This window comes from Mesoplodon mirus, assembly GCF_964341445.2.
Source record: "Mesoplodon mirus genome assembly, chromosome: 13".
Taxonomy (NCBI): domain Eukaryota; kingdom Metazoa; phylum Chordata; class Mammalia; order Artiodactyla; family Ziphiidae; genus Mesoplodon; species Mesoplodon mirus.
The window spans coordinates 27500592-27515903 of NC_138989.1; the positions used below are offsets into that span (position 1 = coordinate 27500592).

The 15312-nt window shown below is 60.8% G+C and overlaps 1 protein-coding gene across 6 annotated transcripts in view; it reads right to left on the minus strand.

Moving 5' to 3' along the window:
• Nucleotides 1-454: 454 nt before the first annotated feature.
• TXNRD2 (thioredoxin reductase 2) overlaps nt 455-15312 on the minus strand; it is a 34618-nt gene continuing 19760 nt past the window's right edge. Inside the window, exons 11-18 of one of the 6 annotated variants that reach the window (XM_082641289.1) lie at nt 14655-14829; nt 6914-7050; nt 4552-4647; nt 4216-4308; nt 2770-2841; nt 2591-2688; nt 1538-1743; nt 455-663 (exon numbers count right to left, since the gene is read on the minus strand). In XM_082641289.1, coding sequence (XP_082497415.1) covers nt 1620-1743; nt 2591-2688; nt 2770-2841; nt 4216-4308; nt 4552-4647; nt 6914-7050; nt 14655-14829 — 795 coding nt within the window. In that variant the 3' untranslated portion in view covers nt 455-663; nt 1538-1619. Of the gene's footprint in view, nt 668-1537; nt 1744-2590; nt 2689-2769; nt 2842-4215; nt 4309-4551; nt 4648-6913; nt 7073-12600; nt 13091-14152; nt 14408-14654; nt 14830-15312 lie in introns of those variants that run through there. The other 5 variants (XM_082641288.1, XM_082641293.1, XM_082641290.1 and 2 more) reach the window with 5 other exon arrangements.

Genomic DNA, 15312 nt, shown 5'->3' on the forward strand with positions numbered 1-15312 from the left:
GGCTCCGGGGTGGCAGACTAAGTGATGTTTTCTTAGGGAAGACACAAGATTAACCGCTGCTAAAGCCCCAGTACAATGCTGGGCCCTGCCCATCGCTGTCAGCGCCATCTCTCTGAGGTGACTGACAGGTGCCGGGGGCCTCCCTCCCCGTCAGCCTCCATGTGCGAGATTAGCCTGAGCTGGATGGGGCCCCGGGAAAGTGGAACATTCGGGGGACAGGGCCTCAGCACCATCCCACTCCTGTCACCGGCCATGGTGCTGGCAGGTGGCTCTGGAACACAGCCTGCGTTCCCAGGAGGCTCTGCTCCAGGAGGAAAGGCGGGGTCCTCCGGGTCGGGGTGCTGGGGACCCCCTGCACGCTGACCCCGGCACAGCATGACTCGGAAGGGATTCCCCATGGTGATGGACAGCTGGCCACCCCGGGCGCGTCGGGGACATCATGGGCAGGGCACGCTTCCGGAAAACACCCTCTTTATTTGTGCCCTGGAAATGCCAGTGGACTCGGACGTGGGCAGCCCGCGGGGGGTTTCTGAGCAAGTCGTCATCATCTGGCATGGGTGGGGGTGCGAGATGCAGGCCTGGGCCATCCCTGCAGGGCGCTCGGCGGTTGGTCCAGATGCACTGGGCAGGGCCGCGGCTCGCCCGGGCTCGGTCTCCAGCATCCTGCCTGCCGAGGATGGGGGTCAGCATGGGGTGGCCCCGCGTCCCCACACCCGCCCGCACACAGGGACTCTCGGGGAACAGAGGAGAAACCAGCTGAGAGGTGGCCCTGCCCCACCAGGTCGTGCATAACTGTTAGAAACACCCTGAAATGATAAAGCTCATCAGAGGCAGCCCTGTCCAGGAGCTGTGGAGGAGCCAGTGCCCTGGGTGCCCCAGGAGAGGCTCTGGGCCTGGCCCACTGCCCACTGATCCTCTGCCGTGGCTTGGCCCCTCACGCCCACCTGTGGGCATCCCGTGGGTGCTCACTGCTCTTCCACAGTCCCCCAGGGCCTGCGGGACCCCAACCCAGGAGGGGCCGACAGCCAGGGGATGCCCCTCTCAGGCTGACAGGAGGAAAGGCCCCAACCACAGGCATCCCCTTGGCTGGGGTGAGGCAGGGACTTGCTTATTTCCTCCTAGATGAGGCTCAAGCCAAACATCACACCCCGGGGCTTCGGGCAGCCCACTCAGCCCGGCTTTGCAAAGTCTAACAGAACCAGACTGCGGGTGGCTCTGAGCACGAGGCTGCGTCTCCACCTTCTGGGCAAGAGAGAAAGGAGCTGGGCTGTTCTGAGCAGGGCAGGTGGTAGGGAGGCCCAATGAACATTCCACACCCCGAGTCCCCAACCCCCCCGCCCCCAGGACAGGCGCTACGGGGTGACCCCGGCCTCCAGACACCGCCTGCACATGAGGAGTAGCAGCAACCCGGCTGGGGTCTAGAATGCCCTGTGGGGGGTGGGGCCCTCTCGGCAGGTGCAGCTTCTCCTGTACCTGGAGAGCAATTCACAGTGGCACCCTACTCCCCTTAAATATAGGACCTACCCCACATGCATACCTGGCTCTGAGCCTCCGCTGAGCCTGGCTGTGGGGGCAGAAGTCATGCTGAGCACCCTGGGTCTAGGGATGGCCGCTTAGCCTCAGCAGCCGGTCACGGTGGGGTCCAGGCCAGAGCGCTTGGAAATGCGCAGCTTGGCCACCTCCTCGGCACAGGTTGGGTGGATGCCCACCGTCCGCATCACCTGCTGGTAGGAGGCCCCACACCTGCACACCGGGGACAGGGGATTCGGGGGACGAGTCAGTGCAGGGAGGCGTGTTCGAGTGCCCCCCCCGCCCCCATCCTCAGGTGGCAACACACGGGGGAGAGCTGGGAAGTCACGGTCTCATCACTGTCCCCCAGCTCTAGCCCCCATCCTCTCTTCTCCAGCTGGCATCCAGGAACACCTGCCAACACCTATGCTGGTCTCGCCCCACCTTCCTTGGAGCAAACACCCCGAGCCTGCAGCAGCCAGGCAGCCCCACCTCGGGCCCACCTCCCACCTGCCTGGCCTGGTCTCCTGCTGCCCCCAGCCCACCAGACACAGGCCCACTCACCCTCCTCTCTGAGTCTAGCCCCCTCCCTCTGCTTCACCCCAGCCCTCCTGCCTCTGACAGCCCCTCACCAGCTGCCTGGCCTCTTTACACCCAAAAACCCACCCCCACCAGAGCTTCCACAGCACGGGCCCCGGGGCCCCGCCATGCACAGCCTGCAGCTGGGACCGGCCCCACAGGACACATGCCCCCGGGGAGGCCCTCCCAGCACACTTGATGCCGAGGCCTTGCTCCTGACTGCCTGGGCACTCAGCTCCCAACCCTCATTCTGAGCAGAGAAGACCCACCGTGCCCCTCAGGGCTGTCTGGGGACACAAACCTGTTCCCCCCGATGGCCCGGCCAGAGATGGACATGGCCACCTCTCAGGTGACCGACTGGACCCGTCCCGTTGGGCAGACCATCTCTGAAAACATGACCACGAGTGACCCTGATGCGGCAGACTTCCGACAGCAGTGCCGCTGACTGTCGGGGGACCCCAGCCTGAGTGTCACGTAACGGCCGACATTCCTGTGGACTTACTTGATCCCCAGAGCAAATCCTTGAGTAACTTCGCCAGCATTGGGGCCAAGGAAGTGCAGGCCCAGCACCAGCTGTGGGGGCTCCCGCAGACACACCATCTGAAAGGCACACGGTCAGCAGGGGCGTGCGCGGCTGTGGGGGCTCTCTCTCATCCTGGCCAGGCCCACGGGGATGCTCACCTTTATGTAACACTGGGACGCGTCCCGTTCAGGCACCACGAACTCCAGTGGTTTATAATATGCGTGATAAACCTGGGTGACAAGACACGGATTCCTGGGTCAGCGGCTGCAGCAAAATAAGCTCCAGGGGCATTTTATAGCTCGACAGGCTGTGGGCACAGTGAGGGGGGGGCCGGAACTGCCTGCTCAGCCCGCAGGTTGTGGTCTGGGGCAAGGACAAGGCTCGGCTGGCCTCGGAGGCACCCCTCTCCTCCCAGCACGGCACCCTGCAGACAGACCCTCTCCCACCAGGCCCAAGACCCCCAAGAACTACAGCAGCAGAACGGTTGCCAGACTGGCCACCCTGACTTGCCCCAGAGCCGGAGGCTCAGTGCAGGCACAGGCACCGCCCAGGAGCACAGCCCAGGTGGACGCTGCAGAAAATGGACGGGGCGACCGCGGGCAGTGGAAGGGGGGCCCGGCCGCCCATCTGGCCTCCCTCGGGCACCTCGGTGCTTGCCGGGCCCTCACTCGAGCCAGGAGGCGGGGCGGGCGCGGCCCCCACTGGAGCTGCTGGACAAAGGCTTTCAGCGCCTGAGAAGGGCCGATAGCGCATTCGGGGCTGCGGCCGAGTAAAAAATGAGCAGAGCCCTCACATGTGCTGCACAGCCATTATTAATTAATGCAGCTTCAGAGAATATTGTTCTAACGAAGACAGAATTGAAAAGAAAACAAACAAAGGGCATTTGACCATTCAACATTGTGAAACATAAAACAACATCACGGAATGCCATGGACACATGTCCCAGGGCACTTGTGATGAATCGAACAAAAATAGCAAATAAAGTGCCGTTGATGGAGGGGACCGGGGCGCAGGGATGCAGGGCAGGCACTGGAGCCCGGGGCGCTCATTCCCAAAGGGCCCCTGGCCGCTCTGGTGGCCACGTGGGTCCGGTTTCTCCCAGCCCGCCTGCAAGCTGCCACAGCACCCACAGCCCACCAGGCTACCTGGGGCACACACCGTGGCCAAAGCAGACCCCAGAGAAACCCCCGTCTGATGACAAAGCCCTCCCTCCGGGGTGGATGCCTGGGTCTGGGCTGTCAGAGGCCCATGAGGACCAGACTCATGGAGGAGGCACAGGGCCAGGCGGGGGCAGAAGGGCAGGGGTGGAGGCGAGCAGAGGTCGGAGGGCAGGAGGAGCCTTTCAGGTCAAGGCAGATATGCACCCCGCTGAGGTGGGCCGCAGCCCAAAGGCCCCCTCATTCCCGGGGCTGCCTGCCAGCACCACCAGCCCATCACAGCCATCGTTCCGGGCCCCACGCCCCACCCTGCCAAGCTGCAGGCCCCGGGAAGCAGGACGCCAACACTCCCGCTTGCCGCGGGCCTCTGTGGGGGACGGCCATGATGGGGTGGAGGGCCACACAGGCCTGTGTCCTGGCAGCCCCCTCCCCGGGGCCCTGACTCACCTCCACACGCTCCTCTCCATGGCGAGCCACGGCCTCCTCCTCTGACAGCCCCACACAGCCATACTCCAGCGGTGTGAAGACCGTCGTGGGGACCTGGAGGGTGGGCCAGGATCAGGCACCAGAGTGAGGACCCCACTGGGGTACACCGAGAGCAGTAGTTGCAGGCTAGTCCCTGGACGGGAGACCCTCTCTCTTGTTCCCAGGCTGCACCTCACACACAGGCACACACGCACACGCACACACGCACATGCTTGCACGCACAGACACACGTGGACCCCCAGAACGAGCTGCAGCTCCCGCAGGCTGGAAGTGGTGTCTGAAGAGAGGGGCACTCACGTTGTCATAGTCCATCAGGTCTGAGGACCGACTGCAGAGCCGCTGGGCTAAGAGCCTCCCGGCCATGATAGCCGTGGGCGTCAGCTCTGGCCGCCCCTGGAAGGTGGGAGCACGGGGTTACTTCAGCTTGACCCTCAGTGGGGGTACCGCCTTCCCAGTGGGACGTCTCCCCCAGACGCATTTTGCCTCTGCTTGTTCCCGCATGCTCCCCTCTGTCCTGCTCGGGGGAGACACCTGTGGTCACGGCCCCTTCCCTGGAAAAGGGGGTGAGCCGCTAACGAACCCGGCCACACTGGCCATACCGCCCGTACCCACTTGTGACTTCTCTCAGGACCCCTCCTTCACGTCAGTGCCTTTGCAGAGCTGCCCCCACAACAAAGCTCAAAAGGGACCCAGCCACCATTTACCCATTCGCACTAACGGATTCGGGCTAAGACGGGCCCTGGGAGCAGCAGTGGGCTCCGACACACAGCTTGTCTGGAACGTCAAGCCCATTACCGAGCCCAGATCGGACACCGTTCCATGGAGGCCTCTGCCCCAGGGTGTGTCCTGCCGGGGAGCAGGGGGTGGCACAGCCCCCGTGTCCCCACACGCATCGGCCTGGGGCTGGCTGCCAATCACCCCTGCAGCAGCAGGAAATGCAGATGTTGTTTGACATTCCAGAAATGAATGGAGATCGGCAGCGATAAAGCCGCGTAGGCAGCCCGTGCATTCCACCGGCCTGACTAACGGGGACACAGCCCACACGGCACACGGCACACGAGGTCTCCCTGAACCACGGCCTCCCCTCGCCAGACCCCTGGGGGTTAACGCTTCTTGCTGCTCAGAGTGACCTTTCTGAGGGAGCAGGCTGAGTGTTTTAAGACACAGCACTGCCCCGCTAAGCGGTCAGGTCCCCAGGGCAGCGAGCAAGCGTGAAGCCTTGTCCACACCAATGGGTCGACTAGGTGGCCAGATGACCCAGCGGGGGGGGAGCGGCTGGAGCTCTGACGCACCCAGCGGGCTGTCCCCGTGGTCGCAACACAGGGGTTTCCCATGCAGCATCTCATGAGCCTGGGTCCATGGGGGGCTCGAGGCTCAAGCGGCAGCCAACTGGCTCCCATCTGAGCACTGGCCACAGCGGGGGCGGCCCCTCCAGTACAATGGGGACACCAGGGCCAGGCTGTAGTGCAGGACAGACTGTCTCCAGATGAGCAGGCTGGCCCTTCGGGAACAAAGGGAGGCCCAGCCGTGCATGGCCTCCCCACCCCGCCCGTCTCCACTTGTGTGCCAGGCTCTCTGGAAGCCCCCCACCTATCACAAGCTGCAGCAGAGGCTGGGGAGGCTGAGGGAGGGGCGGTCCCACAGCATTGATGACGACTGCCACCTTTCTGACCCCCACACTGAGCGTCTCCTGACACCTGAAATAGCTCATTTGCTTGTCAACTCTGTGACAGAACATCACCTCCACGAGGGCTGGGACTTCTGTCTATTCCTGCAGTGACCCCAGAACCCAGAAAAGTGTCTGGTACTCAATGTGTGAAGAATGAACATAAACTAACAACACGGTGGGTTTCACAGCACCCCCAAACTCATGTCCCCCCAGAACCTCAGACTGTGCCCTCCTGGGAAGTTGGGGTCTTTGCAGGGGTAATTAAAGTGAGGATTGACATGAGGTCAGCCTGGATTCAGGCGGCCCTAAATCCAGGGACAGGCAGGCCCCGGAGGAGATGCTTGTGAAGATACCCGGGGCCTCAGAAGCTGGACCTGGCGAGGAGGGTCCTCCCCAGAGGAGGGAGCGCAGCCCTGATGCCTTGACCTCGGATTTTGGGCCTCCAGAGCAGGCGGGAACAAATTCTGCTGTTCTGACCACCCAGTTCGTGGCACTTTGTGGCGGCACTGTGGAGAGGCCTGCTAGGTTTGGGGGCCCAGCCTATGATTGGGACCCTGCCCTGGCTGCCCTCCTCGGGACGTGATGCACGCGTGCAGGACAGGCCGACTGATCCTGAGGCGCCGGGGCTCATAGCTGAGCAGCCCCCGGTGTTGCTGGGCCCGTACGGGGGGCCACTGACCGATGCCTCCCAAGCTGGGCTCATGGGGGTGATGACCGCCCAAGATCAGAGGTAAACCGAGGCCAGGAGGTCAAGGCCGCTCCATGGTGTGCAAACAGACACCATCCCTCAGAGCTGACCCATGAGGAGCTTCACGGCAGGATCTGTGGACGGTGTCCCCTTGTCCGCCCGCCCGTCCACAGAGAGGAGGAGCGTGGAGGCGGGGGTGATGCCAAGTCCTCCTGGGGCTCAGCGCAGAGCCCGTGAGAGCCACAAGGCGGGGGTACAGGGTTGGGGGACGGGGTGGGGGGAAGCAGCGGCACAGGCCTTACCTCCGCCACGTCTCCGATGGCATAGATGTGGGGGACTGAGGTGGCTTCCTGGGCGTCAACCAGGATCTTCTGAGTGTTGGGGTTGGTACGCACACCAGCCTTCTCCAAATTCAGACCTCTAGTTTCTGGAACTCGGCCTGAAGGACACAAAGAGCAAGACTGGGAGGTTTTCGTTAGTGGTTCTGACCGAGATTCCTTGTTTTATTTAAAACTCTTCTCAGAATGTCCACTTAGAATTGGTAAGATATCAAAGCACCAACAGCGCCAAGGGCCTCAAACACGTGCTCACACATGTATGTACGTACACACACACGTGTGTATACATGTGCACAAACACCTGCAGAGACTCAATGAAAGGACGGAGCAGGAATGGGGAGGAAATGGGGTGGATGGAGAGTCAGCAACAAGACTCTCCTAAACACATCCTATGATACAATTTTGTTTCTTTAAATCATCTACACAGTTTATACATACACATATTCAAAAAGTAAAATTAAACGTGGAAAAAATCCCTATAACCTGTAAACAACCTAAAACAAAGGGGCCTATTGTAACAGAACACGTGGAAAGACAACTCGGGAGACCCTGCGAACCCACATTGGAACTGTACCTCCGAGGGTCACGTCCCCACAAGTGAAGATACTAACAGGCCCTACGTGCCACTCAAAGAGGACGGTTCAAACTCGGTAACGTCAACTTTGAATTGGAAATTCATGATTTTTTAAGAATACAAGGCTCCTGGCTCTGACCACAGAAATGGTGTAGAAGCAGCAGCAACGAAAGGGCGATGTGTCCCCAGCCCCAGACTGTGATCCCTAAGCCCCTCCCCGCTGAAGGGGCCGGACTCCAAGGTGCCAGGTACCCCAGGCCACATGGTGGAGTGATGGACAGGAAGGATCAGCACGGCCACAGGCTCAGCCCGACAGGACCTTGCAGCCTCTGAAGGCATCAGCCCAAGGGGAAGTCGGAAACAGGACCCAGGCCTCACAGACACTGGTGCCCCATCCCCTGTGTGCATTTCCCAGCAGGGGTGTCTCAGGGTCCTCACGTGGCCCCCCAGGCTGGCCTCTGCCCCCACCAAGACACCCCTCCTGCAGCTTGTGCGAGGCAGGACGGCGCTCCACGTGGGTTTACCTCTCTCTGCCACCAGGCTGTGGCCTCGTGTCCCCACATCTGGCAGCGGCCGTTCCCCCGGCACCCATGGCGCGCGAGCTGACCCAAAGGAGGCAGACAGTGTGCACGACCTCGCCCCCCCACTCCCGGGGCAGCCCCAGCTCCGAGACCTCCAGGGCCTGCACTGCACACCCACCCATCCTTGCAGGCAGTCAGCGCACGAACCCTGTTCTTGGGGGAGAGGCCAGGAGGGGCAATGCCAGGCACTGCCGGTTCCGTGTGCTCACAGCCTGGGCCCCGTCACAGCTGAGCTGCCTCACCACCCTTTCTCTCCCGGTTCAGACGATGTGGCCTCGTCGAGCCAGGGTGGCAAGGGCCGCTCTTCCTGCCCGACCCCAGGGGGGCAGCGGGTGGCCCCCGTCACTGTGGCTGGGGGATCCCAACGGCAGGACGCATGGCTTCAAAGGCACAGTTCCCACAGCCTCCACGGCTCAGGGTGGCGGCTGGTGGAGCCCGGGAAGGGGAGCCTTAAGTCTCCAGCTGCTCTCCTGGCGGGAAGTCAAAACACAGGCTCAGCTAAGCCTGCTTCTTGAGCAGATGGCTCCGGCCTCTGCATTCAGCTCGGCCCCAGGAATTGGGGGCTGAGGGCTGGCGCCCTTCGCCGTCAGATTGGACACGGGCAGTACCAGGCCAGGAGGGCCCCACCTTCTGACGGCACCAGTACTGGCCCTATGGTCGTGATGGAGACCCATGAGTACAGAGTGGGACCTGCCGCCTGCCCAGCATCCTGCCAAGGTGCCTGGGGACCCAGTGGGCACCTGGGAGGGGACTGGACTGTGCTCCCAGAGAGGAAGGAGCTGGCCCCACAGGCAGGACTGGAGGGCATGGGCTTAGTGGGCGACAGTCCTTTATGCAGGGGCTCATAGCTCAGTTCTCAGGTTCCTCCCCAGGGCCCCGGGCCCTGCGCCTCCCGGTGACACTCTGGGCTGGGGCTGGAGAGTCCGAGGGCAAAGCCGGCAGCACTTGGACCGGCAGCACTTGGACCAGCTTCTCTGATGCTGGCCACGCTGTCCCAGGCTCTCCCCCTGCACCCCTGCCTGGCTGGTCACAGGAGGTCAAGAGTGCTTCCTCCTGTGCCTGTGGTAACCATGGTAACTACACACCTTGCAGATGCCAGCAAACCGTATCCCAGATCCTGAAGGAAATAAAGATAAATTTGAAAGTAGTAACAGGAGACGGTAACATATGCTGGAGTTAGGTGGCCTCTGCAGTCCATTTTGAAGCCAGGATTTTTTAGGACGTTCTGCATACATGAACTTGGAAAGTATGTGGGATGTGTGAGCCAGGCCACTGGTAAAAAGAATAAATGGATGGTTGATGGGGGGTGGGGGGCAGTACAGTGAAGAACAGGCCGCATGCAGCAGGCACTCCACTGACGCTTCCAGAATGAACAGTGAAGGAAGGGAGGGACTGGAGCAGGCAAAGCCCCAGGGGCAGCCGCAGGCACCTCAGGGCTTGGAAGCTGGGCCTTGCGGGTGAGGCCTGGGGTGGGCAAGTCCTAGACAGGGGTCACACAGGGAGGGACAGGCCCACGCCCTCTGCCACGCTGCCCCCTCGTGCTCAGAGCAGGGGGTCATGCCCTCCCTTTCAGCTCAGGCCCAGAGCCCCAGAGGAAGATGGAGAACGGGTGTGGGGTCCAGGGGGGTACCGAGTGGCTGGTCGCTTGGGCGCCAGCTCAGGCCCAGGCTGGGCTTACATGGCAACGGTCACGTCGTCCTCCGACTGCCTCCCTCGCACCTTGTGTGCAGGTAGTGCTCCTCCCACGATTGGTGGAGGCCCGTCCCGGTCACCCTGCCTGTCACGGTCACACACTGCCCTGTCTGGCACGCAGGCTGCCTGCTCCTCGCCCTGCATGGGGTTGGTGGGCCCCCAGGCATCCTCAGGGGAGCTTCGGGGCACAGGCAGGGCTGCCCCCTCCTCAGTGGCAGTGGGATCTGCTCATTTGCAGGGCGATGGAGGGGGGACCGTGAGGATTGAATTTGCACTTCTTTGACTACTAGTAAAATTCGGTGTTTTTTTGGCCACATGTTAGATTAGCTGTATCTCCTCTTGAGAATGTCCGATACTGCCCTTTTCATTCATTTATACGCATCTTCGTGATTCTCTTGCCTTGTAAGAGTTTCTTCCTTAAAACCCGCGTGACTCGCTGCCGTGCTTACTACAAATGACGAGAGCACTAGAACCCCACGTACGAGCAGACACCCAGCTTCCTCCTTGGAGGCGATGTCCAAACACCCTGCCCTTGGAGCTGCCCCTCGCCTGCTGGCCGGAGTCCCCCGGGGGCACTGTGTGAGCCCAGGTGCCTCGAAGCTGGGATGGCCCTCCCTCCCAGCGCCGACTGCCCAGGACACCCAGGGCAGCGTTGCGCCCGAGAGCACTCGGTGCAGCCGGGCCAGTCCAGCCTCCTCTGGTCACACTGGGAGAACCACCAGCTGGTCATGGCTACCTGCTCTGCAGCACACGGGGACGCAACCAGACACACGTCCTCTCCCATGCCCCTTGCCTCCCGTTACAGGAAGACGGGCGTTCCCTCCAATTTCACGCCTCCTTGGAGCACACTTCCCGACGAGCAGGGGGATCGTGTAACGAGGGAAGATTTAAGTGCCGGCAGGAGTGTGAAAGGTGAGCACGGGCTATGGTCAGACAGACCGCAGCGAGGGTGCACAGGCAGCCCGGGCAAAGTGCTGGGAGGCAGGGACCCACCCTGGGCGACCCTCCCAGGGGGCAAAGCCAGGCCACTGTGGGGTCCCCACCTAAGAGAACACAGACACACAGGGGTCTCCCGCAGCCACAGCAAGACGCGGTCCCAGGGAATAGGTCTGGTAGCCTTGGCCCGAGGCTGGCCCAACCAGGCTGCATCTGCACTCAGACTGCCAGCTCTTCCCCAACCTCCAAGAGGTGGCTCTGGACGGAGAAGGGGTCCCGGCTGCAGGCATCCTGGGCACCTCGGGCCCCCATCACTGTGTCCTCGGGCCCGAGGGCTTCAGTGTGGTCGTTGGGTGCAGTTGGGAAGCTGGCCTCCAGTCCTGAGCCAGGTCTCACGAGCTCCCTTTCCCCACGTTTGAGGCTTAAACGTGACACAGGTAAACGGCAATGGCTTTTTGCTAAGAAAAAGCCTGAAGAAGAGGAGATGGCTTCAGGGGCTGACTCCCCCTGCCTTGTCTCGAGGCAGGCACTCTGGACCCCGTAACAGCGGCCACCTGGGTGGGCTCTTCCAACTTGGGCAGGACTCCTGTGGCCCAGGGATGGACGTGCCAGAGCCTTCATCCTTCCCTGGAGGCTGGAGATGCTGAGGGGCCCGGGACCATTTCAGCTCCTGTTTTTTCCGAGGCCATGGTGCTCCAGCCATTCTTTAAAACAAGAGGAAGCTACACAGAAGCTGAGGGTTCCTGCTCGGAGGTGTCCACTCAGGGCCAGCCAGTCCTGCTCCTGTGCCCACCCCCACCCCCCCACAGCCAGGCTCCAGGCCACAAGTGGTTAACTGTGCGGGTGAACACGAGCCTGCGGCAGGCGGGCTGACTGTCTTCACTCAGCACCGTAATCGGCACATCTGCAGACAGGAAATCCTCCTCCTGCGAGTTCCCAGCCTGTTATCTAAGACACCTGGTGTGGGTGGGTGATTCACAGACAAACAATGAGCCGGCCCCCTGCACAGCAATTAACTGCTTTAGCTGCTAATGTGTTTAATCCACCACGTGGAGATCAAGGCTGCACTGAGGAAGAGGCTGGCAGACTGCAGGGCCCACGTCCCATCCCCGCATCTGTGAGTCTCGTCGGCTGTGGCCAAGGCTGTCCACGTGGACCGTCCACAGAGCACGAGGCGCATCTTTCCCTTTTCATTTTTAACACGTCAAGTCCAGCCGGTGTGGATGCAGCACTGGCATCTGGGCAGACCTACAGTCTGCGAGCTCTTTGCCTCCTCAGCCGTGCTGCCCAGGTCGTTGTATTTTGACCTCCAGGATCACCCTTTGTTGCAAGTAGAAATAACACTTGGCTCAAGGCTTACCTGGTAAACGGGCAGAGAACATTCCCGGTTGTTAAACTGGGAAATGGTTCCTGAATGTTTACAAAACCCGGCGGGAGCAGTGGCCCCGCCAGCACTTGCCCGTGCAGACCCAGGAGGCGTGCCAGGAACCCGCCACCACAGCGCCGCCTCGGAAAGCAAGGTCAGAGGCCAAGGACTGTGAAAAGCTTCCACCCCCAGCATCAATCATGCCCGGCAGACTGTCTGGGGGATGCTCTTTTTGAAAATACAGAAAACAAAACCAGTTGGGGAGGGCTCCCAGGGCCTTGCCTGCCGCCCACCAGGGTCGTCTGGACGCTGGGAGGACCCTGAGGCTTTCCGAGGGCCCGGCCCCTCGCCCTCTGGCTGCCGCCAGCAGCGTGGGCTCAGCTGATGGCATCTGGGTGCAGGCCTGCGCCTTAGTACAAAGGCGTTTGGGACCAAGCGGGAGGATGGGGGTACGAGTGGGAGGGGGAACCAGCCACCTCGCCAGTTAGAACGGATTTTAAATTAATAACAATCAGTTTATATTTCTGGGTCTGAGTAGCGTTCATCAAAATAAACCTACGTAAAATTTACTTTTACAATTTGGTCAAGAACATTTCCTCTGGTAATTTAGTGGATTTTGGTCAAGAGGCAGTAAGTTCACTCCGGGGCATTTCAGATCTTTGCCTTGTTCCTCAGAAGTGAATCGCTGACTCCTCTGGAGTTTATTTCATTTTCTGATTTCCCGCTACTCTGAGCATCTCAGCTTCTCAGAAGTGCACTGCTGCCTGGGCCCACCTCCGGGGACGCGGGGGCCTAGGCAGCCGGGGTGGACAAATGCTGGGGGACAGGCCCTCTGAGGGCTCAGCACACTCGCCAAGTGCTGTGGAGCTGGATAACAAGTCTGATGACCACACGGACTCAGAGCCCAGGCCCAGACGGGGGACGAGTGACCGGGCTCAGCACGAAGAGACCCACGGGCTGGAAACACGGGAGAATGAAGACACTGACCATCCCTACGTTTAAAATGCAAGTTGACAGATCAGGAAAAAGGGTCCCAAGCCCACGGGCCACAGGCACCAAGGCAGGTGGGTGTCCCGGCAGGTGAGCCCACACGCCCTCGGGAGCAGGACCCGAAGCCCCTCTGTGGGGAGCCCCTCAAGGCGCCTGCACTCTCTGCTCCACCCTCAAAGCCCGTTCCTCTCCAGGCTGACCGTCCCAGCCCTGGCAGGGGCCCCCCACATCCACTCTCCCCTTCTCTGTGGGGGCAGTCGGGTGCAGAGAGGGCCCAGCCTGGGAGGGAGTGTGCCCGACAAGGTCACCAACAAGCCGTTTCTGCATGGTCACGCTTGCTCGGCCTTCACCCCCACAAACAGGTGGACCCATGCCTCTCAGGGAATGGGAGGCAGGGTGGCGGCCAGCCCACGCCTGCTGGGAAAGGCCCGGGGCCTCTGCCCTATCACTAGACGCTGCCTTTGCAAATCTGCAAAGTGTGATTTCTGGCAAGGCCGGGAGGACACCCACTCCCAACACGAGATGACCCACAGAGCTGAAGGCGGCCAGGGGTACGCGTCAGAAGCAACGAGAAGCTGGCTAGAAGCTACACATCTCCATTACATTCACATCTCCATTACGTTCACGTATTAACAGCAGCTGGCTTCTGTGTGCCACTGTCCACAGCAGCATTTTCCAAGACACCCAGAAGACAGAAGCAACCCAAATGTCCACCGGCAAATGCCCGGATGAGCCTAGTGTGCCATATGCAGCACTGCCCACCTTCACAGGTTACGACACGGACAACCTCCAGGACACGATGCCAGTGAAGTAAGTCAGACAGAAAAAGGGAAACACTGTAGGGTCCCACTCACTTGAGGGACCTGGTCATCAGAGTCACAGAGACAGAAAGTAGGAGGGTGGGGGCCAGGGGCTGGGAGGGGGTGGGGGGTTATCTGATGGGGACAGAGTTTCCATTTGGGACGATGAAAAGTTCTGGAGATGGAGGGTGGTGTGTGAATGTACTTAATGTCACTGAACTGAGCACTTAAAAATGGTTAAGACAGTAAATTGTACGTTATATGTTAAAACAGTTTAAAAAAGGTAAAAACTCCATTATCGTTTGTATGTTATAAACAACTATCTTGAAGCTATGGTGAAAAACAAGTCTAATTTACTAAAAAAACACATCTACACCAAGGTTTAAAGTTAGTAGGAAATGTACGCGAGGCCTCGATAAACCGCCTGTAGAACTAACTAGTCTCCCCAACGAAAACCCAGCTGCCTGCGACCCACCATCCACAGCTCTTCCTTGGTTTTCATTTCCAGAACGAGGAGCGCTGGGGAAGAAAGACCAGGAGAGCACAGTGTGCTCGGACGGAGGAGGAGCGAGGCTGGTCAGGGCCGCCCCATGGCCTTTATCCAGCCCCCACCCCAGAGCCAGCAGGGTGACAAGCACCAGGAGTGGCAAGAAGGGGGCCAAGATGCCCAATGGAGGGGAAGGCGGCACGCCTTGTCCCCCGAGTGTGCGTAGGAGCACCTGGTCCCCGAGTGCGCGCAGGAGAATGGGGTCCTGAGCATCCTTACCTACGGCCCACAGGACGGTGTCAAAGGTGCCTGTGTCCTTCTTGTCGGAGGCGAGGTCCACCCAGGTGACCTGGAGCCGCCCGTCTGAGAGCCTCTCCACCCTCAAGGGGGTGCAGCCCCTCAGGATTCGGGTGCCATGAACCGCCATGTGCTCTGTGACCAAGGAAGCCATTTGCTGCAAAGCACAAGAGGACATGCCTTGAGGACCAGGCAGCAGTGGGAGTATCACTGCTGAGGCCTGTGGAGAGGACCTGGGCCTACAGCCTGAAAAGGTCCGGGGCCCCAGGGGAGCCTGTCCAAAGGAAGAGGTCAGGGCCCCACGCCTTCTTCCAGGACGCCTCACACAGGCCGCCCCGCTCCAAGTGCCCTGCTTTCCATGGAGCTGAGGGCCAAGCCGGGAGAGCCTCTGGCGCCCCGACTCCCTCCAAATCTGAGGACCCAAGGCCCTCCGTTAGGGTGCATGTGACCTCTGGACTCTCTTTAGATGTTAGTTAACTGAGTCTTCACTGAAATGGCAGAGACGCACCCCTTCTGCCGGGCTCTGCCTGCCTGCCCCGCCCTGGCTGGGGTCAGCAGTGGGGTAGCTGGGAGTGGAGATGGGCACCTCCGCTTCCCACCAAGAACTGCTAGGGGAGGTGGCACGGCATGAGGAGGTGCT